The sequence below is a fragment of the Saimiri boliviensis genome, chromosome 13, assembly GCF_048565385.1.
Source record: "Saimiri boliviensis isolate mSaiBol1 chromosome 13, mSaiBol1.pri, whole genome shotgun sequence".
Lineage (NCBI taxonomy): Eukaryota > Metazoa > Chordata > Mammalia > Primates > Cebidae > Saimiri > Saimiri boliviensis.
This window is the reverse complement of record NC_133461.1, coordinates 31,523,244-31,546,211: the sequence shown is the minus strand read 5'-3', so window position 1 is coordinate 31,546,211 and position 22,968 is coordinate 31,523,244. Positions and strand designations below refer to the sequence as shown.

At 57.1% G+C, this 22,968-nt stretch overlaps 4 protein-coding genes across 11 annotated transcripts in view; 1 reads left to right on the top strand and 3 right to left on the bottom strand.

Annotated features, from left to right (window-relative positions):
- Positions 1 to 22,968, top strand: part of KATNAL2 (katanin catalytic subunit A1 like 2) — a 183,822-nt gene that overhangs the window by 30,066 nt on the left and 130,788 nt on the right. The gene's annotated exons all lie outside the window — the stretch shown is intronic.
- LOC141580990 (elongin-A3-like) lies at positions 2,705 to 4,960 on the bottom strand. The gene is made up of 3 exons (XM_074384304.1): positions 4,253 to 4,960; positions 2,856 to 3,688; positions 2,705 to 2,816 (listed from the first exon to the last, which is right to left on the bottom strand). The coding sequence occupies exons 1-3, from the start codon at positions 4,958 to 4,960 to the stop codon at positions 2,705 to 2,707; spliced, it is 1,653 nt and encodes a 550-aa protein (XP_074240405.1).
- LOC141580989 (elongin-A3-like) lies at positions 10,621 to 12,874 on the bottom strand. The gene is made up of 3 exons (XM_074384302.1): positions 12,167 to 12,874; positions 10,772 to 11,604; positions 10,621 to 10,732 (listed from the first exon to the last, which is right to left on the bottom strand). The coding sequence occupies exons 1-3, from the start codon at positions 12,872 to 12,874 to the stop codon at positions 10,621 to 10,623; spliced, it is 1,653 nt and encodes a 550-aa protein (XP_074240403.1).
- Positions 18,570 to 20,823, bottom strand: LOC141580988 (elongin-A3-like). Its single transcript, XM_074384301.1, has 3 exons — positions 20,116 to 20,823; positions 18,721 to 19,553; positions 18,570 to 18,681 (listed from the first exon to the last, which is right to left on the bottom strand). The coding sequence occupies exons 1-3, from the start codon at positions 20,821 to 20,823 to the stop codon at positions 18,570 to 18,572; spliced, it is 1,653 nt and encodes a 550-aa protein (XP_074240402.1).

Here is a 22,968-nt window from a genome sequence, read left to right as displayed (position 1 = left end):
AACGGTCCCTGCAGCCGAGTTCCACTCTCATCTTTCGGTCAGAATAAGGACAGCAGTACCACTGGAAGTGTCTACGGTGCTGGCTATTGTTTCTCCTCTGGATGGTGATTTCGCCTCATTTTCTAATGCTCCTGTGACTTTTGGTCTCTTTCTCTGTGTGTGCGTATGCGTCTGTGTGTGTGTGTGTGTGTGTGTGTGTGTGTGTGTGTGTGCATCTCTGTGTATGTGCGTCTGTGTGTGTGTCTGTGCGTGTGCGTGTATTTCTGAAGCAAGAAAATCCTAACAGCCCGAGAATCAGGGGACGAGGATTCCGGTGGTAAGCCTTTTCTGAGAATGAACCCTCCGTGATATGTAGGAAAACCAGGTAAATTTGCTCAGTTTCCCGACATCCAGCTACCTCAGCAAGGGGATCCCAGTGCAACGCTGGCAATGCTTGCGGAGCGCTCCGAATGAGGATTATTCTGTAGACAGGTCAGCAGAGGATTGAACTGTTTTTTGTCAGTGTGGTAATGTGACAGTAGGATCCACAGGTGGGTGCTGAATTCTATTTGGGTTAGGTTTATATTTTGTGTGGGGTTTGTTATCTAGTCCTTTCTTCGAGAGGGCGTGTCTCGGTGGGAGCCGTGACCCGCTAAAGCTTGTCAGTCAGGTTCTGCAGTCATGAATGAGTTCAGTGGGGGCAGACGCCATTGTCAGCAGAGTGACAGTGGGCGCATCGGTGAGCTGTGAGGGGCTTGAGCTAGCTCTTCATGTTTTGAGCTGTGTTTGCTTGTATCCTGTTTGCTTTCTGTTTTGGGAGGGGAAACATTTTCCACAAAGGAAGGCTGTTGCCAGCGGATTTGAGTCCGGGGGACTGGAATGTCTCGGTGGGAGCGGGGAGAAGCTGCAGGGTGATCAGTGGCTACTCCACCACCAGGAAGAACGTGTGGCTCTTGTGCCACGAGGAGGAGATTTGGCTCTCTCATAAGTTTTGCAGGACACCACAGACCCGCTCTTGTATTGCCGTGAAGAAATAGAGACTGGCCTTGTGTGTCCCTTGCTGGGCGGGCGGGGTAGGAGGGGTGGTTCAGGGAGTCTCCCCTGAATTGTATACAGTCCCTGCTTGCATCACGTCTTTCTTTCCCCAGAAAAAAGACGTCATCCCCCCGGAGCAGCACCCCTGTGGCTGCCTGTCCTGGCTTCCTTCGTGTTCTTCAGCCTTGAAGGCCCCTTCCCTCTTGCACTGGCATTTGCTCTGATGCCTGATTCCAGAAGCTTCCCAGCACCTGCTCTACTGCCCGCCCTCCCCCCCCCACCCCGGGGCACAGGAGTTTGATCTCTTTTACTGTCCTTGCTTGGTTCTGCTTTGTGGGATAGGCCTTTCTGTCTGTCTCTTGGCTTCTCACTAACTGTAGGCATCAGGAAATCTCATCAAGGAAATCAGATTTACTCAAGGGTGTGTGTCGGGGAGGGTGGGGTGGTATCTGGCACACGGACCTGCGATTACCCGTCCGTATGATGCCAACTCATGCCCTCAGTTGAAAACTAAAGGCTCAACAAAGCCGGCAGAAGCTCATGTGATCCGAACTGAAGGATGTTACCCTGGTCATCTCATGGTAATTAGAAACTCTGATTGGTGGCTTTAGATTTCTTGATTCAGAGGCCAATTAGCTACAGTGATGAAGTTTCTGCCATTCTTCCATAGGGGTTCTGGGTGAAAAGATTGGGAACGATTCTCTTTGGTGCTTAGTGAAAGTAGTCTGACTTAACAAAGGTAGCGGTTATTGCCACTGTTTGATGAAATCCCACAGTTCGTTTTCTTCTTCTTCTTCTTGTTGTTGTTGACATTTTTTAAAGATGGGGTTTCACCGTGATGGCTAGGCTGGTCTTGAACTCCTGCCCTCAGGTGATCCACCCACCCCGGCCTCCCAAAGTGCTAGGGTTACAGGCGTGAGCCCTTGCGCCCAGTCCACAGTTCCATTTTTCAAAGAAACAGCGGTTTCCTCCGAGACATGCTCTGTTTCTGTCGCCCAGGCTGGAGTGCAGTAGAATGATCAAGGGTCACTGGAACCTCTGCCTCCCGGGCTCAGGCCATCCTGCCACCTCAGCCCTCCAAGAAGCTGGGGCCCCAGGGGCCGTGCCAGCACACCTGGTTAATTTAGATACCTCTTCTATAGGTGGGGTTTCGCCCAGGCTTGTCTCCACCTCCTGGGCTCAAGCCACCCACCCTTCTCAGCCTCCCATAGGAGGATGGCTCACAATTATAGTTTCATGGCCAGGTTTTGCTAAAAAACAAAACAACAGCAACAACAAAAAACCATTTGTGTAGTGGGATTTGTCAGTGTTAACTAATGCCTGGTGAGTTTGTGTCTAAAAAGGAATTATCTAGCTGATGATTTAAAAACCAAACTATAGGGAACTCTACCTCGTTGATGATTTTAACTAGGGCATGATTTAGGAAGCGATCAGTTAACCACCAAAGCGGAATCGATCTGAAAGCGTTCACATCTTCTGGATTCCGAGGTGTCCTCCCAGCAGGGAGGCAGTGGCTGGGTATGGGAGGCCAAATCCCAGGGCCAGCCGTGGACACCTGCAGAATTCAGAAGCGCAGCTTTGCACCAAGCCAAAGGTTCTGGTGTCCGTTGGGAGCTGCGTTCCTTAACCCGCATGGACTTGGCATTGGTCCTCCTCCCCTTCGATTCCATCTGTAAGAGGAGTCTTGAGTTTATCGTCGTAAGATTGCTCTCTTGTAGTCTCGAATGGCCTTGGCCATCAGCGGGGCCACTTTCTTGGCAGCCTGTTTCCGGATTTTGGCCTCGGGCGTCGCCCGCGCGTTGCTCCAGCTCAGGCAGGCGTAGGCCCGCTTCTCAGGGCGCCTGGGAAGGCCGCTGCCTGCCCCGCCGCCCTCGCTAGCGGGCGGCGGGCGGCTGCTTTTTGGGGGATGCGGATCTGGGTTGATGTTGCCATTTTCGGGGTCAGCGGCTCCTGCAGACTTCTCTTGCCTCCTCGGAGCACCGTTAGGCGGCTCGGCCACCGAGTTGAAACAGATCATCTTCGTCCGTCGGCCGTGGGACTTGTTGTCACGTGCAGCCCGGATGTTGGTCGTCACTACACGCAGCCGCTGCTCTCGGGCATGCCGAAGACGCAGGTACAGCTCCCGCCAAGACTCGTGCTCCTGCGGATTTTCTCCCTTGAAGTCCCGGAGGCAGTGAATCCTCCAGAGTCCGTCTGTCTGTCCAATGAGTGCGTGATTGTTTTTCTCTCTGCGATATAGCTGGTCAGGCGTACACCCCTCCAGGACAAGTTCAAAAACCCAAGAGGGGACGCGTCCCGCTCGGCCCAGGACGCCGGGGTTGTCTCTAAGCGCCCGGACGCACTGCTGGCGCAAGGTCAGCCACCCGGGCTGGCGGGCAGGCCTGGAGCCGGAGTACACCTGCATCTTGGCGTTCTTTCTGCGTCCAGGGGAACCGGTTTCCTCCTGGAACGTCGGTGCGGAGAGTGCCGGTTCTGTCTGTGTCTGGGCGGTCAGGGACTCAAAGGCGGAGAGCAGATCGTAGTTGGCCTGCATCCAGGGCTCTGAGAGGTCCCACAGCTCTGAGAAGCCGTGGCTGAGCACGGTTTTCCGCCCGGAGGAATCGGCACCGGCCGCCTGTGGCCTCGGGGAGTGGCTTTCCTTGACAGGAGGCAATTTCGGAGGCGAAGCCCGGGACTCGCCGGTGCCCTTGGAACGGCTTGCTCTCCGTCGTTGATCTCCACGAGCGGTGCCGGAAGACTTCGCGGTCTTTTTCGCCTTCTTCTGCGGCTGGTCGTAGGTGAGGTATTGTTCGAAGGACAGAGCGGGCTGCTGGAATTCCTCAGCCCCCTCTCCCTCCTCCACGTCAGAGAGGGAGCCCACGGCTACTGCGTCCAAGTGAGCAGTGCGTGGCTTCCCCTCTCGAGTCTCTGGTTCGCCGGAAAGCTGCTGTTTGACCCCGGGGGAGAGGCCGTGTGTCCCCTTTCGTGGGTCCGGGCCGTCTAGACCTGGCCTCTTCTTGTGCGAGCGTCTGTGCCTAGGCCTCTCCGGGTGGCCGTCTGGAGCCACCGCCCAGGCGGGGAGACGCTGGCCACTGCCGCCGGCGCGCCCTCCTTCCTTCCGTGTCCCGGCGCTAGCAGAGGGCGCTGTGTCCCTGGGGCTTTCCCGGGAGGACGGCCTTGGGGATTCCCCTCTGGTGCAGGCCCCGGAGGATGTCTCCATGAGGGAAGCGGGAGACTGCCCGCGGCCCTGGGCACCCACAGGGCGTTCTTCCCGGCGGGAGGATTTGCGCTTCTTTCTGCGGCCCCCAACCGCTTCGTCCTGGGGTTGGCCCTGGCAGCCTCCAGCGAGCAGGGGCAGGCCCTGGGCGGTGTCAGCGTGGCCTCTTCGGGTTTGCTGCCCGGGCTCCAGGCCCTCGCTCATCGGGAGAGGTCCGGCGCGCCCTGACTGAGGGGCCCGATTGGGGCCGGAATCAGCCGAGGCATTTCTGGGGCGCTTTCTCTGGGCTCCGTCCTGGCGGCTGGGGGAGCTTCGCTCAGGTCTCCGGAGCCCCGTAGGTGCTGTGCGTGCTGTCCGTCTGTGCTCAGGGCTGTGAGATCGACTCCTGGGGGCCGTCCCGTTTTCCGGGAAGCCCCAGGCCTTTTCTTGGTCCCGAAGAGCCTCCCCGAGGCGCTCTCGGGAAGAGCTCTCCTCCCGGTCCCGTGGGTCGGGCCCGGGCCTGGTGTTTGGGTCCACGAGAAGCAGCTTCTTCCACCGGGCCGCTAAGTCTCTGGCAATGGGGCCCACGTGCTGGTGCTTCCGCAGGCCCTTCACGGTCTTTCGGATTCGAGTCTCCGCCAGGATGTCTGCCGTCACGGGCAAGGCGGAGAGTTTCTGCAGATATTTCCCTAGCTTCTTCGGGTCCGTCTTAGTTGCCAGACGCACCTGCAGCTTCTCCACTGCGTGCAGCGTAGTCGAGCCTGCCGCCATCTCACCAGATCTGGGCAGGCGTCGCTGTCCCTGGTCGGCCGGTCGCAGAGATGTCCTTGGGCAGCGGGAGGTGAAGTCTCGGGGCGCCGGTCCTCCCTGGCTGCCCGGTCGCCAGGCAGGCCTCGGGATGTTGAGTCACAGCCTGGAGCGAGCTCGGCCCTCGGAGCAGCGGGCCACTGGTTCTGTGGCGCTGGTCCTCGCACACCACAGGCCTCGGGGTGTGGAGTCAGCGAACTCGGAGCGGCCGAACCCTCCGTGCGGCGTGGGGAGCGGGGCGGGGAAAGGGGGGATAGCGGGGCGCGAGGGGGCCACCGGGTCTAGAACGCCGGTCCGGTCCTTGCAGACAGCTGAGCAGATCCGCTTCTGGTCCTCGGGATGTGGAGCCACAGCCTGGAGCGACCTCTGCGGTGAGCTGTCCAACGGGGAATGAAGCGCAGCTGCCAGGGCTCGGCCTTATATAGGCAGCCCTAGGCCCGCCCACGGCTCAGGCCCTGACCCCCTTGGCTGCTGGGCTGCCCAGCCCCCGTAGGAATTCATTCCGTCAGTACCATGCAGCCAATCGGGAGGGTCCACGCCAGGTGGACTGCTGTGCCCTCGAGGGGGGATGAGCCTCAACACATCCTTCTTGGGTTCCATCGTTGGCCCTCCATGTTCGCAGGTTCCGCATCTGTGGATTCCATAAAACACAGACTGAAACTTCTTGGGAGGAAAATAGACAGTAACAACTCAGCGCGACAGAAATCCGAGAAAGAAGAACCAACACAGGATAGCAACTCGTGACCTAGAACGGACGTTGTGCGGGAAGGGGGGTTGGGGGGGAATTCCCAGCATTCGGAGGAAAGTGGGATTAAAAGAGAAAAGGAGAAAAGGTAGATTTTACTCCTCAACGTCGGCCCCATGGAGTTCCAGACGCTTTTGGAAGCGATGTCTTTGCCGCGCCCTCTAGTCCATTCCTGAATCCCCCCAGGGTCCTGGGAATGTAGCTACCTCCGTGACCTCTCTTTTTCCTTATGAAGGGAAGAAACCTGGGTGGTGCCCGTTTCAGATTTTCTAAGACTGGGAAACAGAAATAAGTCAGCAGGCGCCAAATGAGAACTGTCAAGAGGACGCTCATGATTTCCCATGGAAACTCTTGCCCGACTGCCCTTATTTGAGGAAAGGCAGGCACGGGAACGTTGGTGCCGTGGAGTGGAGAAGAACGTTGTGCTGAGGAATGTTTTTCCGCTCAAGCTTTGGCCAACTTTCTCACAATGCTTCCCTTACTAGGAAGGAGAGCTGATGGGATCACGGTTTGGCCTTCCAGAAGGTCGACGAGCAGACTCCCTCTAGCGTCCCATCCCCCAAAACGGTCGCCATGACCTCTGCTCTTGACAGGTGCCTTGTGGCTTTGCCTACAGGGCTGCCGCCTCTTGGTAGCCGTGGCTTGAAGTGCTGACCTCAGGTGATCCACCCACCTCGGCCTCCTAAAGTGCTAGGATTACAGGCCTTAGCCCCTCGGCCCCGCCCACAGTTCCATTTTTCAAAGAAACAGCAGTTTCCTCTGAGACATGCTCTGTTTCTGTCGCCCAGGCTGGAGTGCAGTGGAATGATCAAGGGGCACTGCAACCTCTGCCTCCCAGGCTCGGGCCATCCTGCCACCTCAGCCCTCCAGGAAGCTGGGGCCCCAGGGGCCCGTGCAAGTACACCTGGCTAATTTAGATTCCTTTACTTTAGATGGGGTTTCGCACAGGCTTGTCTCCACCTCCTGGGCTCAAGCCATCCACCCTTCTCAGCCTCCCGTAGGAGGATGGCTCACAGTTATAGTTCCATGCCCAGGTTTTGCTTAAAAACAAAACAACGGGGCCGGGCGCGGTGGCTCAAGCCTGTAATCCCGGCACTTTGGGAGGCCGAGGCGGGTGGATCACGAGGTCAAGAGATCGAGACCATCCTGGTTAACATGGTGAAACCCCGTCTCTACTAAAAATACAAAAAAAAAAAAAAAGTAGCTGGGCATAGTGGCACGTGCCTGTAACCCGAGCTACTCAGGAGGCTGAGGCAGGAGAATTGCCTGAACCCAGGAGGCGGAGGTTGCGGTGAGCCGAGATCGTGCCATTGCACTCCAGCCTGGGTAACAGGAGCGAAACTCCGCCTCAAAAAAACAAAACAAAACAAAATAAAACAACAACAACAACAACAACAAACCATTTATATAGTGAGATTTGTCAGTGTTAACTAATGCCTTGTGAGTTTGTGTCTAAAAAGGAATTATCTAGTTCATGATTTACAAACCAGAAAACAGGGAATTCTACATCTTGTACCTCGTTGTTGATTTTAACTCTTACATGATTTAAAAAGTGATCAGTTAACCACCAAAGTGGAATGGATCTGAAAGTGTTCACATCCTCTGAATTCGGAGGTGTCCTCCCAGCAGGGAGGCAGTGGCTAGGTATGGGAGGCCAAATCCCAGGGCCAGCAGTGGACACCTGCAGAATTCAGAAGCGTAACTTTGCACCCAGCCGAAGTTTGTGGTGTCTGTTGGAAGTTCCGTTCCTTAACCCGCATTGACTTGGCATTGGTCCTCCTCCCCTTCGATTCCATCTGTAAGAGGAGTCTTGAGTTTATCGTCGGAAGAATGCTCTCTTGCAGTCTCGAATGGCCTTGGCCATCAGCGGGGCCACTTTCTTTGCAGCCTGTTTCCGGATTTTGGCCTCAGGCGTCGTCTGCGCATTGCTGCAGCTCAGGCAGGCATAGGCCCCCTTCTCAGGGAGCCTGGGAAGGCCACTGCCGCCCCCGCCGCCCCCGCCGCCCCCGCCGCCCCCGCCGCCCCGGCTAGAGGGAGGGTGGCTGCTTTTTGTGGGATGCGGATCTGGGTTGATGTTGCCATTTTCGGGGTCAGCGGCTCCTGCAGACTTCTCTTGCCTCCTCGGAGCATCATAAGGCGGCTCGGCCACCGAGTTGAAAAAGATCATCTTCGTCTGACCGTTGCTGCAACAACGGTCCCTGCAGCCGAGTTCCACTCTCATCTTTCGGTCAGAATAAGGACAGCAGTACCACTGGAAGTGTCTACGGTGCTGGCTATTGTTTCTCCTCTGGATGGTGATTTCGCCTCATTTTCTAATGCTCCTGTGACTTTTGGTCTCTTTCTCTGTGTGTGCGTATGCGTCTGTGTGTGTGTGTGTGTGTGTGTGCATCTCTGTGTATGTGCGTCTGTGTGTGTGTCTGTGCGTGTGCGTGTATTTCTGAAGCAAGAAAATCCTAACAGCCCGAGAATCAGGGGACGAGGATTCCGGTGGTAAGCCTTTTCTGAGAATGAACCCTCCGTGATATGTAGGAAAACCAGGTAAATTTGCTCAGTTTCCCGACATCCAGCTACCTCAGCAAGGGGATCCCAGGGCAACGCTGGCAATGCTTGCGGAGCGCTCCGAATGAGGATTATTCTGTAGACAGGTCAGCAGAGGATTGAACTGTTTTTTGTCAGTGTGGTAATGTGACAGTAGGATCCACAGGTGGGTGCTGAATTCTATTTGGGTTAGGTTTATATTTTGTGTGGGGTTTGTTATCTAGTCCTTTCTTCGAGAGGGCGTGTCTCGGTGGGAGCCGTGACCCGCTAAAGCTTGTCAGTCAGGTTCTGCAGTCATGAATGAGTTCAGTGGGGGCAGACGCCATTGTCAGCAGAGTGACAGTGGGCGCATCGGTGAGCTGTGAGGGGCTTGAGCTAGCTCTTCATGTTTTGAGCTGTGTTTGCTTGTATCCTGTTTGCTTTCTGTTTTGGGAGGGGAAACATTTTCCACAAAGGAAGGCTGTTGCCAGCGGATTTGAGTCCGGGGGACTGGAATGTCTCGGTGGGAGCGGGGAGAAGCTGCAGGGTGATCAGTGGCTACTCCACCTCCAGGAAGAACGTGTGGCTCTTGTGCCACGAGGAGGAGATTTGGCTCTCTCATAAGTTTTGCAGGACACCACAGACCCGCTCTTGTATTGCCGTGAAGAAATAGAGACTGGCCTTGTGTGTCCCTTGCTGGGCGGGCGGGGTAGGAGGGGTGGTTCAGGGAGTCTCCCCTGAATTGTATACAGTCCCTGCTTGCATCACGTCTTTCTTTCCCCAGAAAAAAGACGTCATCCCCCCGGAGCAGCACCCCTGTGGCTGCCTGTCCTGGCTTCCTTCGTGTTCTTCAGCCTTGAAGGCCCCTTCCCTCTTGCACTGGCATTTGCTCTGATGCCTGATTCCAGAAGCTTCCCAGCACCTGCTCTACTGCCCGCCCCCCCCCCCCCCACCCCGGGGCACAGGAGTTTGATCTCTTTTACTGTCCTTGCTTGGTTCTGCTTTGTGGGATAGGCCTTTCTGTCTGTCTCTTGGCTTCTCACTAACTGTAGGCATCAGGAAATCTCATCAAGGAAATCAGATTTACTCAAGGGTGTGTGTCGGGGAGGGTGGGGAGGTATCTGGCACACGGACCTGCGATTACCCGTCCGTATGATGCCAACTCATGCCCTCAGTTGAAAACTAAAGGCTCAACAAAGCCGGCAGAAGCTCATGTGATCCGAACTGAAGGATGTTACCCTGGTCATCTCATGGTAATTAGAAACTCTGATTGGTGGCTTTAGATTTCTTGATTCAGAGGCCAATTAGCTACAGTGATGAAGTTTCTGCCATTCTTCCATAGGGGTTCTGGGTGAAAAGATTGGGAACGATTCTCTTTGGTGCTTAGTGAAAGTAGTCTGACTTAACAAAGGTAGCGGTTATTGCCACTGTTTGATGAAATCCCACAGTTCGTTTTCTTCTTCTTCTTCTTCTTGTTGTTGACATTTTTTAAAGATGGGGTTTCACCGTGATGGCTAGGCTGGTCTTGAACTCCTGCCCTCAGGTGATCCACCCACCCCGGCCTCCCAAAGTGCTAGGGTTACAGGCGTGAGCCCTTGCGCCCAGTCCACAGTTCCATTTTTCAAAGAAACAGCGGTTTCCTCCGAGACATGCTCTGTTTCTGTCGCCCAGGCTGGAGTGCAGTAGAATGATCAAGGGTCACTGGAACCTCTGCCTCCCGGGCTCAGGCCATCCTGCCACCTCAGCCCTCCAAGAAGCTGGGGCCCCAGGGGCCGTGCCAGCACACCTGGTTAATTTAGATACCTCTTCTATAGGTGGGGTTTCGCCCAGGCTTGTCTCCACCTCCTGGGCTCAAGCCACCCACCCTTCTCAGCCTCCCATAGGAGGATGGCTCACAGTTATAGTTTCATGGCCAGGTTTTGCTAAAAAACAAAACAACAGCAACAACAAAAAACCATTTGTGTAGTGGGATTTGTCAGTGTTAACTAATGCCTGGTGAGTTTGTGTCTAAAAAGGAATTATCTAGCTGATGATTTAAAAACCAAACTATAGGGAACTCTACCTCGTTGATGATTTTAACTAGGGCATGATTTAGGAAGCGATCAGTTAACCACCAAAGCGGAATCGATCTGAAAGCGTTCACATCTTCTGGATTCCGAGGTGTCCTCCCAGCAGGGAGGCAGTGGCTGGGTATGGGAGGCCAAATCCCAGGGCCAGCCGTGGACACCTGCAGAATTCAGAAGCGCAGCTTTGCACCAAGCCAAAGGTTCTGGTGTCCGTTGGGAGCTGCGTTCCTTAACCCGCATGGACTTGGCATTGGTCCTCCTCCCCTTCGATTCCATCTGTAAGAGGAGTCTTGAGTTTATCGTCGTAAGATTGCTCTCTTGTAGTCTCGAATGGCCTTGGCCATCAGCGGGGCCACTTTCTTGGCAGCCTGTTTCCGGATTTTGGCCTCGGGCGTCGCCCGCGCGTTGCTCCAGCTCAGGCAGGCGTAGGCCCGCTTCTCAGGGCGCCTGGGAAGGCCGCTGCCTGCCCCGCCGCCCTCGCTAGCGGGCGGCGGGCGGCTGCTTTTTGGGGGATGCGGATCTGGGTTGATGTTGCCATTTTCGGGGTCAGCGGCTCCTGCAGACTTCTCTTGCCTCCTCGGAGCACCGTTAGGCGGCTCGGCCACCGAGTTGAAACAGATCATCTTCGTCCGTCGGCCGTGGGGCTTGTTGTCACGTGCAGCCCGGATATTGGTCGTCACTACACGCAGCCGCTGCTCTCGGGCATGCCGAAGACGCAGGTACAGCTCCCGCCAAGACTCGTGCTCCTGCGGATTTTCTCCCTTGAAGTCCCGGAGGCAGTGAATCCTCCAGAGTCCGTCTGTCTGTCCAATGAGTGCGTGATTGTTTTTCTCTCTGCGATATAGCTGGTCAGGCGTACACCCGTCCAGGACAAGTTCAAAAACCCAAGAGGGGACGCGTCCCGCTCGGCCCAGGACGCCGGGGTTGTCTCTAAGCGCCCGGACGCACTGCTGGCGCAAGGTCAGCCACCCGGGCTGGCGGGCAGGCCTGGAGCCGGAGTACACCTGCATCTTGGCGTTCTTTCTGCGTCCAGGGGAACCGGTTTCCTCCTGGAACGTCGGTGCGGAGAGTGCCGGTTCTGTCTGTGTCTGGGCGGTCAGGGACTCAAAGGCGGAGAGCAGATCGTAGTTGGCCTGCATCCAGGGCTCTGAGAGGTCCCACAGCTCTGAGAAGCCGTGGCTGAGCACGGTTTTCCGCCCGGAGGAATCGGCACCGGCCGCCTGTGGCCTCGGGGAGTGGCTTTCCTTGACAGGAGGCAATTTCGGAGGCGAAGCCCGGGACTCGCCGGTGCCCTTGGAACGGCTTGCTCTCCGTCGTTGATCTCCACGAGCGGTGCCGGAAGACTTCGCGGTCTTTTTCGCCTTCTTCTGCGGCTGGTCGTAGGTGAGGTATTGTTCGAAGGACAGAGCGGGCTGCTGGAATTCCTCAGCCCCCTCTCCCTCCTCCACGTCAGAGGGAGCCCACGGCTACTGCGTCCAAGTGAGCAGTGCGTGGCTTCCCCTCTCGAGTCTCTGGTTCGCCGGAAAGCTGCTGTTTGACCCCGGGGGAGAGGCCGTGTGTCCCCTTTCGTGGGTCCGGGCCGTCTAGACCTGGCCTCTTCTTGTGCGAGCGTCTGTGCCTAGGCCTCTCCGGGTGGCCGTCTGGAGCCACCGCCCAGGCGGGGAGACGCTGGCCACTGCCGCCGTCGCGCCCTCCTTCCTTCCGTGTCCCGGCGCTAGCAGAGGGCGCTGTGTCCCTGGGGCTTTCCCGGGAGGACGGCCTTGGGGATTCCCCTCTGGTGCAGGCCCCGGAGGATGTCTCCATGAGGGAAGCGGGAGACTGCCCGCGGCCCTGGGCACCCACAGGGCGTTCTTCCCGGCGGGAGGATTTGCGCTTCTTTCTGCGGCCCCCAACCGCTTCGTCCTGGGGTTGGCCCTGGCAGCCTCCAGCGAGCAGGGGCAGGCCCTGGGCGGTGTCAGCGTGGCCTCTTCGGGTTTGCTGCCCGGGCTCCAGGCCCTCGCTCATCGGGAGAGGTCCGGCGCGCCCTGACTGAGGGGCCCGATTGGGGCCGGAATCAGCCGAGGCATTTCTGGGGCGCTTTCTCTGGGCTCCGTCCTGGCGGCTGGGGGAGCTTCGCTCAGGTCTCCGGAGCCCCGTAGGTGCTGTGCGTGCTGTCCGTCTGTGCTCAGGGCTGTGAGATCGACTCCTGGGGGCCGTCCCGTTTTCCGGGAAGCCCCAGGCCTTTTCTTGGTCCCGAAGAGCCTCCCCGAGGCGCTCTCGGGAAGAGCTCTCCTCCCGGTCCCGTGGGTCGGGCCCGGGCCTGGTGTTTGGGTCCACGAGAAGCAGCTTCTTCCACCGGGCCGCTAAGTCTCTGGCAATGGGGCCCACGTGCTGGTGCTTCCGCAGGCCCTTCACGGTCTTTCGGATTCGAGTCTCCGCCAGGATGTCTGCCGTCACGGGCAAGGCGGAGAGTTTCTGCAGATATTTCCCTAGCTTCTTCGGGTCCGTCTTAGTTGCCAGACGCACCTGCAGCTTCTCCACTGCGTGCAGCGTAGTCGAGCCTGCCGCCATCTCACCAGATCTGGGCAGGCGTCGCTGTCCCTGGTCGGCCGGTCGCAGAGATGTCCTTGGGCAGCGGGAGGTGAAGTCTCGGGGCGCCGGTCCTCCCTGGCTGCCCGGTCGCCAGGCAGGCCTCGGGATGTTGAGTCACAGCCTGGAGCGAGCTCGGCCCTCGGAGCAGCGGGCCACTGGTTCTGTGGCGCTGGTCCTCGCACACCACAGGCCTCGGGGTGTGGAGTCAGCGAACTCGGAGCGGCCGAACCCTCCGTGCGGCGTGGGGAGCGGGGCGGGGAAAGGGGGGATAGCGGGGCGCGAGGGGGCCACCGGGTCTAGAACGCCGGTCCGGTCCTTGCAGACAGCTGAGCAGATCCGCTTCTGGTCCTCGGGATGTGGAGCCACAGCCTGGAGCGACCTCTGCGGTGAGCTGTCCAACGGGGAATGAAGCGCAGCTGCCAGGGCTCGGCCTTATATAGGCAGCCCTAGGCCCGCCCACGGCTCAGGCCCTGACCCCCTTGGCTGCTGGGCTGCCCAGCCCCCGTAGGAATTCATTCCGTCAGTACCATGCAGCCAATCGGGAGGGTCCACGCCAGGTGGACTGCTGTGCCCTCGAGGGGGGATGAGCCTCAACACATCCTTCTTGGGTTCCATCGTTGGCCCTCCATGTTCGCAGGTTCCGCATCTGTGGATTCCATAAAACACAGACTGAAACTTCTTGGGAGGAAAATAGACAGTAACAACTCAGCGCGACAGAAATCCGAGAAAGAAGAACCAACACAGGATAGCAACTCGTGACCTAGAACGGACGTTGTGCGGGAAGGGGGGTTGGGGGGGAATTCCCAGCATTCGGAGGAAAGTGGGATTAAAAGAGAAAAGGAGAAAAGGTAGATTTTACTCCTCAACGTCGGCCCCATGGAGTTCCAGACGCTTTTGGAAGCGATGTCTTTGCCGCGCCCTCTAGTCCATTCCTGAATCCCCCCAGGGTCCTGGGAATGTAGCTACCTCCGTGACCTCTCTTTTTCCTTATGAAGGGAAGAAACCTGGGTGGTGCCCGTTTCAGATTTTCTAAGACTGGGAAACAGAAATAAGTCAGCAGGCGCCAAATGAGAACTGTCAAGAGGACGCTCATGATTTCCCATGGAAACTCTTGCCCGACTGCCCTTATTTGAGGAAAGGCAGGCACGGGAACGTTGGTGCCGTGGAGTGGAGAAGAACGTTGTGCTGAGGAATGTTTTTCCGCTCAAGCTTTGGCCAACTTTCTCACAATGCTTCCCTTACTAGGAAGGAGAGCTGATGGGATCACGGTTTGGCCTTCCAGAAGGTCGACGAGCAGACTCCCTCTAGCGTCCCATCCCCCAAAACGGTCGCCATGACCTCTGCTCTTGACAGGTGCCTTGTGGCTTTGCCTACAGGGCTGCCGCCTCTTGGTAGCCGTGGCTTGAAGTGCTGACCTCAGGTGATCCACCCACCTCGGCCTCCTAAAGTGCTAGGATTACAGGCCTTAGCCCCTCGGCCCCGCCCACAGTTCCATTTTTCAAAGAAACAGCAGTTTCCTCTGAGACATGCTCTGTTTCTGTCGCCCAGGCTGGAGTGCAGTGGAATGATCAAGGGGCACTGCAACCTCTGCCTCCCAGGCTCGGGCCATCCTGCCACCTCAGCCCTCCAGGAAGCTGGGGCCCCAGGGGCCCGTGCAAGTACACCTGGCTAATTTAGATTCCTTTACTTTAGATGGGGTTTCGCACAGGCTTGTCTCCACCTCCTGGGCTCAAGCCATCCACCCTTCTCAGCCTCCCGTAGGAGGATGGCTCACAGTTATAGTTCCATGCCCAGGTTTTGCTTAAAAACAAAACAACGGGGCCGGGCGCGGTGGCTCAAGCCTGTAATCCCAGCACTTTGGGAGGCCGAGGCGGGTGGATCACGAGGTCAAGAGATCGAGACCATCCTGGTTAACATGGTGAAACCCCGTCTCTACTAAAAATACAAAAAAAAAAAAAAAAAAAAAAAAAAAAAAGTAGCTGGGCATAGTGGCACGTGCCTGTAACCCGAGCTACTCAGGAGGCTGAGGCAGGAGAATTGCCTGAACCCAGGAGGCGGAGGTTGCGGTGAGCCGAGATCGTGCCATTGCACTCCAGCCTGGGTAACAGGAGCGAAACTCCGCCTCAAAAAAACAAAACAAAACAAAATAAAACAACAACAACAACAACAACAAACCATTTATATAGTGAGATTTGTCAGTGTTAACTAATGCCTTGTGAGTTTGTGTCTAAAAAGGAATTATCTAGTTCATGATTTACAAACCAGAAAACAGGGAATTCTACATCTTGTACCTCGTTGTTGATTTTAACTCTTACATGATTTAAAAAGTGATCAGTTAACCACCAAAGTGGAATGGATCTGAAAGTGTTCACATCCTCTGAATTCGGAGGTGTCCTCCCAGCAGGGAGGCAGTGGCTAGGTATGGGAGGCCAAATCCCAGGGCCAGCAGTGGACACCTGCAGAATTCAGAAGCGTAACTTTGCACCCAGCCGAAGTTTGTGGTGTCTGTTGGAAGTTCCGTTCCTTAACCCGCATTGACTTGGCATTGGTCCTCCTCCCCTTCGATTCCATCTGTAAGAGGAGTCTTGAGTTTATCGTCGGAAGAATGCTCTCTTGCAGTCTCGAATGGCCTTGGCCATCAGCGGGGCCACTTTCTTTGCAGCCTGTTTCCGGATTTTGGCCTCAGGCGTCGTCTGCGCATTGCTGCAGCTCAGGCAGGCATAGGCCCCCTTCTCAGGGAGCCTGGGAAGGCCACTGCCGCCCCCGCCGCCCCCGCCGCCCCCGCCGCCCCCGCCGCCCCGGCTAGAGGGAGGGTGGCTGCTTTTTGTGGGATGCGGATCTGGGTTGATGTTGCCATTTTCGGGGTCAGCGGCTCCTGCAGACTTCTCTTGCCTCCTCGGAGCATCATAAGGCGGCTCGGCCACCGAGTTGAAAAAGATCATCTTCGTCTGACCGTTGCTGCAACAACGGTCCCTGCAGCCGAGTTCCACTCTCATCTTTCGGTCAGAATAAGGACAGCAGTACCACTGGAAGTGTCTACGGTGCTGGCTATTGTTTCTCCTCTGGATGGTGATTTCGCCTCATTTTCTAATGCTCCTGTGACTTTTGGTCTCTTTCTCTGTGTGTGCGTATGCGTCTGTGTGTGTGTGTGTGTGTGTGTGTGTGTGTGTGTGTGTGTGTGCATCTCTGTGTATGTGCGTCTGTGTGTGTGTCTGTGCGTGTGCGTGTATTTCTGAAGCAAGAAAATCCTAACAGCCCGAGAATCAGGGGACGAGGATTCCGGTGGTAAGCCTTTTCTGAGAATGAACCCTCCGTGATATGTAGGAAAACCAGGTAAATTTGCTCAGTTTCCCGACATCCAGCTACCTCAGCAAGGGGATCCCAGGGCAACGCTGGCAATGCTTGCGGAGCGCTCCGAATGAGGATTATTCTGTAGACAGGTCAGCAGAGGATTGAACTGTTTTTTGTCAGTGTGGTAATGTGACAGTAGGATCCACAGGTGGGTGCTGAATTCTATTTGGGTTAGGTTTATATTTTGTGTGGGGTTTGTTATCTAGTCCTTTCTTCGAGAGGGCGTGTCTCGGTGGGAGCCGTGACCCGCTAAAGCTTGTCAGTCAGGTTCTGCAGTCATGAATGAGTTCAGTGGGGGCAGACGCCATTGTCAGCAGAGTGACAGTGGGCGCATCGGTGAGCTGTGAGGGGCTTGAGCTAGCTCTTCATGTTTTGAGCTGTGTTTGCTTGTATCCTGTTTGCTTTCTGTTTTGGGAGGGGAAACATTTTCCACAAAGGAAGGCTGTTGCCAGCGGATTTGAGTCCGGGGGACTGGAATGTCTCGGTGGGAGCGGGGAGAAGCTGCAGGGTGATCAGTGGCTACTCCACCTCCAGGAAGAACGTGTGGCTCTTGTGCCACGAGGAGGAGATTTGGCTCTCTCATAAGTTTTGCAGGACACCACAGACCCGCTCTTGTATTGCCGTGAAGAAATAGAGACTGGCCTTGTGTGTCCCTTGCTGGGCGGGCGGGGTAGGAGGGGTGGTTCAGGGAGTCTCCCCTGAATTGTATACAGTCCCTGCTTGCATCACGTCTTTCTTTCCCCAGAAAAAAGACGTCATCCCCCCGGAGCAGCACCCCTGTGGCTGCCTGTCCTGGCTTCCTTCGTGTTCTTCAGCCTTGAAGGCCCCTTCCCTCTTGCACTGGCATTTGCTCTGATGCCTGATTCCAGAAGCTTCCCAGCACCTGCTCTACTGCCCGCCCCCCCACCCCCCACCCCGGGGCACAGGAGTTTGATCTCTTTTACTGTCCTTGCTTGGTTCTGCTTTGTGGGATAGGCCTTTCTGTCTGTCTCTTGGCTTCTCACTAACTGTAGGCATCAGGAAATCTCATCAAGGAAATCAGATTTACTCAAGGGTGTGTGTCGGGGAGGGTGGGGAGGTATCTGGCACACGGACCTGCGATTACCCGTCCGTATGATGCCAACTCATGCCCTCAGTTGAAAACTAAAGGCTCAACAAAGCCGGCAGAAGCTCATGTGATCCGAACTGAAGGATGTTACCCTGGTCATCTCATGGTAATTAGAAACTCTGATTGGTGGCTTTAGATTTCTTGATTCAGAGGCCAATTAGCTACAGTGATGAAGTTTCTGCCATTCTTCCATAGGGGTTCTGGGTGAAAAGATTGGGAACGATTCTCTTTGGTGCTTAGTGAAAGTAGTCTGACTTAACAAAGGTAGCGGTTATTGCCACTGTTTGATGAAATCCCACAGTTCGTTTTCTTCTTCTTCTTCTTCTTGTTGTTGACATTTTTTAAAGATGGGGTTTCACCGTGATGGCTAGGCTGGTCTTGAACTCCTGCCCTCAGGTGATCCACCCACCCCGGCCTCCCAAAGTGCTAGGGTTACAGGCGTGAGCCCTTGCGCCCAGTCCACAGTTCCATTTTTCAAAGAAACAGCGGTTTCCTCCGAGACATGCTCTGTTTCTGTCGCCCAGGCTGGAGTGCAGTAGAATGATCAAGGGTCACTGGAACCTCTGCCTCCCGGGCTCAGGCCATCCTGCCACCTCAGCCCTCCAAGAAGCTGGGGCCCCAGGGGCCGTGCCAGCACACCTGGTTAATTTAGATACCTCTTCTATAGGTGGGGTTTCGCCCAGGCTTGTCTCCACCTCCTGGGCTCAAGCCACCCACCCTTCTCAGCCTCCCATAGGAGGATGGCTCACAGTTATAGTTTCATGGCCAGGTTTTGCTAAAAAACAAAACAACAGCAACAACAAAAAACCATTTGTGTAGTGGGATTTGTCAGTGTTAACTAATGCCTGGTGAGTTTGTGTCTAAAAAGGAATTATCTAGCTGATGATTTAAAAACCAAACTATAGGGAACTCTACCTCGTTGATGATTTTAACTAGGGCATGATTTAGGAAGCGATCAGTTAACCACCAAAGCGGAATCGATCTGAAAGCGTTCACATCTTCTGGATTCCGAGGTGTCCTCCCAGCAGGGAGGCAGTGGCTGGGTATGGGAGGCCAAATCCCAGGGCCAGCCGTGGACACCTGCAGAATTCAGAAGCGCAGCTTTGCACCAAGCCAAAGGTTCTGGTGTCCGTTGGGAGCTGCGTTCCTTAACCCGCATGGACTTGGCATTGGTCCTCCTCCCCTTCGATTCCATCTGTAAGAGGAGTCTTGAGTTTATCGTCGTAAGATTGCTCTCTTGTAGTCTCGAATGGCCTTGGCCATCAGCGGGGCCACTTTCTTGGCAGCCTGTTTCCGGATTTTGGCCTCGGGCGTCGCCCGCGCGTTGCTCCAGCTCAGGCAGGCGTAGGCCCGCTTCTCAGGGCGCCTGGGAAGGCCGCTGCCTGCCCCGCCGCCCTCGCTAGCGGGCGGCGGGCGGCTGCTTTTTGGGGGATGCGGATCTGGGTTGATGTTGCCATTTTCGGGGTCAGCGGCTCCTGCAGACTTCTCTTGCCTCCTCGGAGCACCGTTAGGCGGCTCGGCCACCGAGTTGAAACAGATCATCTTCGTCCGTCGGCCGTGGGGCTTGTTGTCACGTGCAGCCCGGATATTGGTCGTCACTACACGCAGCCGCTGCTCTCGGGCATGCCGAAGACGCAGGTACAGCTCCCGCCAAGACTCGTGCTCCTGCGGATTTTCTCCCTTGAAGTCCCGGAGGCAGTGAATCCTCCAGAGTCCGTCTGTCTGTCCAATGAGTGCGTGATTGTTTTTCTCTCTGCGATATAGCTGGTCAGGCGTACACCCGTCCAGGACAAGTTCAAAAACCCAAGAGGGGACGCGTCCCGCTCGGCCCAGGACGCCGGGGTTGTCTCTAAGCGCCCGGACGCACTGCTGGCGCAAGGTCAGCCACCCGGGCTGGCGGGCAGGCCTGGAGCCGGAGTACACCTGCATCTTGGCGTTCTTTCTGCGTCCAGGGGAACCGGTTTCCTCCTGGAACGTCGGTGCGGAGAGTGCCGGTTCTGTCTGTGTCTGGGCGGTCAGGGACTCAAAGGCGGAGAGCAGATCGTAGTTGGCCTGCATCCAGGGCTCTGAGAGGTCCCACAGCTCTGAGAAGCCGTGGCTGAGCACGGTTTTCCGCCCGGAGGAATCGGCACCGGCCGCCTGTGGCCTCGGGGAGTGGCTTTCCTTGACAGGAGGCAATTTCGGAGGCGAAGCCCGGGACTCGCCGGTGCCCTTGGAACGGCTTGCTCTCCGTCGTTGATCTCCACGAGCGGTGCCGGAAGACTTCGCGGTCTTTTTCGCCTTCTTCTGCGGCTGGTCGTAGGTGAGGTATTGTTCGAAGGACAGAGCGGGCTGCTGGAATTCCTCAGCCCCCTCTCCCTCCTCCACGTCAGAGGGAGCCCACGGCTACTGCGTCCAAGTGAGCAGTGCGTGGCTTCCCCTCTCGAGTCTCTGGTTCGCCGGAAAGCTGCTGTTTGACCCCGGGGGAGAGGCCGTGTGTCCCCTTTCGTGGGTCCGGGCCGTCTAGACCTGGCCTCTTCTTGTGCGAGCGTCTGTGCCTAGGCCTCTCCGGGTGGCCGTCTGGAGCCACCGCCCAGGCGGGGAGACGCTGGCCACTGCCGCCGTCGCGCCCTCCTTCCTTCCGTGTCCCGGCGCTAGCAGAGGGCGCTGTGTCCCTGGGGCTTTCCCGGGAGGACGGCCTTGGGGATTCCCCTCTGGTGCAGGCCCCGGAGGATGTCTCCATGAGGGAAGCGGGAGACTGCCCGCGGCCCTGGGCACCCACAGGGCGTTCTTCCCGGCGGGAGGATTTGCGCTTCTTTCTGCGGCCCCCAACCGCTTCGTCCTGGGGTTGGCCCTGGCAGCCTCCAGCGAGCAGGGGCAGGCCCTGGGCGGTGTCAGCGTGGCCTCTTCGGGTTTGCTGCCCGGGCTCCAGGCCCTCGCTCATCGGGAGAGGTCCGGCGCGCCCTGACTGAGGGGCCCGATTGGGGCCGGAATCAGCCGAGGCATTTCTGGGGCGCTTTCTCTGGGCTCCGTCCTGGCGGCTGGGGGAGCTTCGCTCAGGTCTCCGGAGCCCCGTAGGTGCTGTGCGTGCTGTCCGTCTGTGCTCAGGGCTGTGAGATCGACTCCTGGGGGCCGTCCCGTTTTCCGGGAAGCCCCAGGCCTTTTCTTGGTCCCGAAGAGCCTCCCCGAGGCGCTCTCGGGAAGAGCTCTCCTCCCGGTCCCGTGGGTCGGGCCCGGGCCTGGTGTTTGGGTCCACGAGAAGCAGCTTCTTCCACCGGGCCGCTAAGTCTCTGGCAATGGGGCCCACGTGCTGGTGCTTCCGCAGGCCCTTCACGGTCTTTCGGATTCGAGTCTCCGCCAGGATGTCTGCCGTCACGGGCAAGGCGGAGAGTTTCTGCAGATATTTCCCTAGCTTCTTCGGGTCCGTCTTAGTTGCCAGACGCACCTGCAGCTTCTCCACTGCGTGCAGCGTAGTCGAGCCTGCCGCCATCTCACCAGATCTGGGCAGGCGTCGCTGTCCCTGGTCGGCCGGTCGCAGAGATGTCCTTGGGCAGCGGGAGGTGAAGTCTCGGGGCGCCGGTCCTCCCTGGCTGCCCGGTCGCCAGGCAGGCCTCGGGATGTTGAGTCACAGCCTGGAGCGAGCTCGGCCCTCGGAGCAGCGGGCCACTGGTTCTGTGGCGCTGGTCCTCGCACACCACAGGCCTCGGGGTGTGGAGTCAGCGAACTCGGAGCGGCCGAACCCTCCGTGCGGCGTGGGGAGCGGGGCGGGGAAAGGGGGGATAGCGGGGCGCGAGGGGGCCACCGGGTCTAGAACGCCGGTCCGGTCCTTGCAGACAGCTGAGCAGATCCGCTTCTGGTCCTCGGGATGTGGAGCCACAGCCTGGAGCGACCTCTGCGGTGAGCTGTCCAACGGGGAATGAAGCGCAGCTGCCAGGGCTCGGCCTTATATAGGCAGCCCTAGGCCCGCCCACGGCTCAGGCCCTGACCCCCTTGGCTGCTGGGCTGCCCAGCCCCCGTAGGAATTCATTCCGTCAGTACCATGCAGCCAATCGGGAGGGTCCACGCCAGGTGGACTGCTGTGCCCTCGAGGGGGGATGAGCCTCAACACATCCTTCTTGGGTTCCATCGTTGGCCCTCCATGTTCGCAGGTTCCGCATCTGTGGATTCCATAAAACACAGACTGAAACTTCTTGGGAGGAAAATAGACAGTAACAACTCAGCGCGACAGAAATCCGAGAAAGAAGAACCAACACAGGATAGCAACTCGTGACCTAGAACGGACGTTGTGCGGGAAGGGGGGTTGGGGGGGAATTCCCAGCATTCGGAGGAAAGTGGGATTAAAAGAGAAAAGGAGAAAAGGTAGATTTTACTCCTCAACGTCGGCCCCATGGAGTTCCAGACGCTTTTGGAAGCGATGTCTTTGCCGCGCCCTCTAGTCCATTCCTGAATCCCCCCAGGGTCCTGGGAATGTAGCTACCTCCGTGACCTCTCTTTTTCCTTATGAAGGGAAGAAACCTGGGTGGTGCCCGTTTCAGATTTTCTAAGACTGGGAAACAGAAATAAGTCAGCAGGCGCCAAATGAGAACTGTCAAGTGGACGCTCATGATTTCCCATGGAAACTCTTGCCCGACTGCCCTTATTTGAGGAAAGGCAGGCACGGGAACGTTGGTGCCGTGGAGTGGAGAAGAACGTTGTGCTGAGGAATGTTTTTCCGCTCAAGCTTTGGCCAACTTTCTCACAATGCTTCCCTTACTAGGAAGGAGAGCTGATGGGATCACGGTTTGGCCTTCCAGAAGGTCGACGAGCAGACTCCCTCTAGCGTCCCATCCCCCAAAACGGTCGCCATGACCTCTGCTCTTGACAGGTGCCTTGTGGCTTTGCCTACAGGGCTGCCGCCTCTTGGTAGCCGTGGCTTGAAGTGCTGACCTCAGGTGATCCACCCACCTCGGCCTCCTAAAGTGCTAGGATTACAGGCCTTAGCCCCTCGGCCCCGCCCACAGTTCCATTTTTCAAAGAAACAGCAGTTTCCTCTGAGACATGCTCTGTTTCTGTCGCCCAGGCTGGAGTGCAGTGGAATGATCAAGGGGCACTGCAACCTCTGCCTCCCAGGCTCGGGCCATCCTGCCACCTCAGCCCTCCAGGAAGCTGGGGCCCCAGGGGCCCGTGCAAGTACACCTGGCTAATTTAGATTCCTTTACTTTAGATGGGGTTTCGCACAGGCTTGTCTCCACCTCCTGGGCTCAAGCCATCCACCCTTCTCAGCCTCCCGTAGGAGGATGGCTCACAGTTATAGTTCCATGCCCAGGTTTTGCTTAAAAACAAAACAACGGGGCCGGGCGCGGTGGCTCAAGCCTGTAATCCCAGCACTTTGGGAGGCCGAGGCGGGTGGATCACGAGGTCAAGAGATCGAGACCATCCTGGTTAACATGGTGAAACCCCGTCTCTACTAAAAATACAAAAAAAAAAAAAAAAAAAAAAAAAAAAAAAAGTAGCTGGGCATAGTGGCACGTGCCTGTAACCCGAGCTACTCAGGAGGCTGAGGCAGGAGAATTGCCTGAACCCAGGAGGCGGAGGTTGCGGTGAGCCGAGATCGTGCCATTGCACTCCAGCCTGGGTAACAGGAGCGAAACTCCGC

Bases quoted from the DNA above. Each gene is read 5' to 3' on its own strand.
- LOC141580988 (XM_074384301.1), bottom strand. From the start codon at position 20,823: ATGGCGGCAGGCTCGACTACGCTGCACGCAGTGGAGAAGCTGCAGGTG. The intron at 19,554-20,115 runs GTGGGTGCCCAG...GGCACCGGCGAG, and splicing joins CCCGCCGGGAAGAACGCCCT to TCCCGGGCTTCGCCTCCGAA. The intron at 18,682-18,720 runs GCGCCCTGAGAA...CCTGAGCTGGAG, and splicing joins GCAGGCAGCGGCCTTCCCAG to CAACGCGCGGGCGACGCCCG.
- LOC141580989 (XM_074384302.1), bottom strand. From the start codon at position 12,874: ATGGCGGCAGGCTCGACTACGCTGCACGCAGTGGAGAAGCTGCAGGTG. The intron at 11,605-12,166 runs GTGGGTGCCCAG...GGCACCGGCGAG, and splicing joins CCCGCCGGGAAGAACGCCCT to TCCCGGGCTTCGCCTCCGAA. The intron at 10,733-10,771 runs GCGCCCTGAGAA...CCTGAGCTGGAG, and splicing joins GCAGGCAGCGGCCTTCCCAG to CAACGCGCGGGCGACGCCCG.
- LOC141580990 (XM_074384304.1), bottom strand. From the start codon at position 4,960: ATGGCGGCAGGCTCGACTACGCTGCACGCAGTGGAGAAGCTGCAGGTG. The intron at 3,689-4,252 runs GTGGGTGCCCAG...GGCACCGGCGAG, and splicing joins CCCGCCGGGAAGAACGCCCT to TCCCGGGCTTCGCCTCCGAA. The intron at 2,817-2,855 runs GCGCCCTGAGAA...CCTGAGCTGGAG, and splicing joins GCAGGCAGCGGCCTTCCCAG to CAACGCGCGGGCGACGCCCG.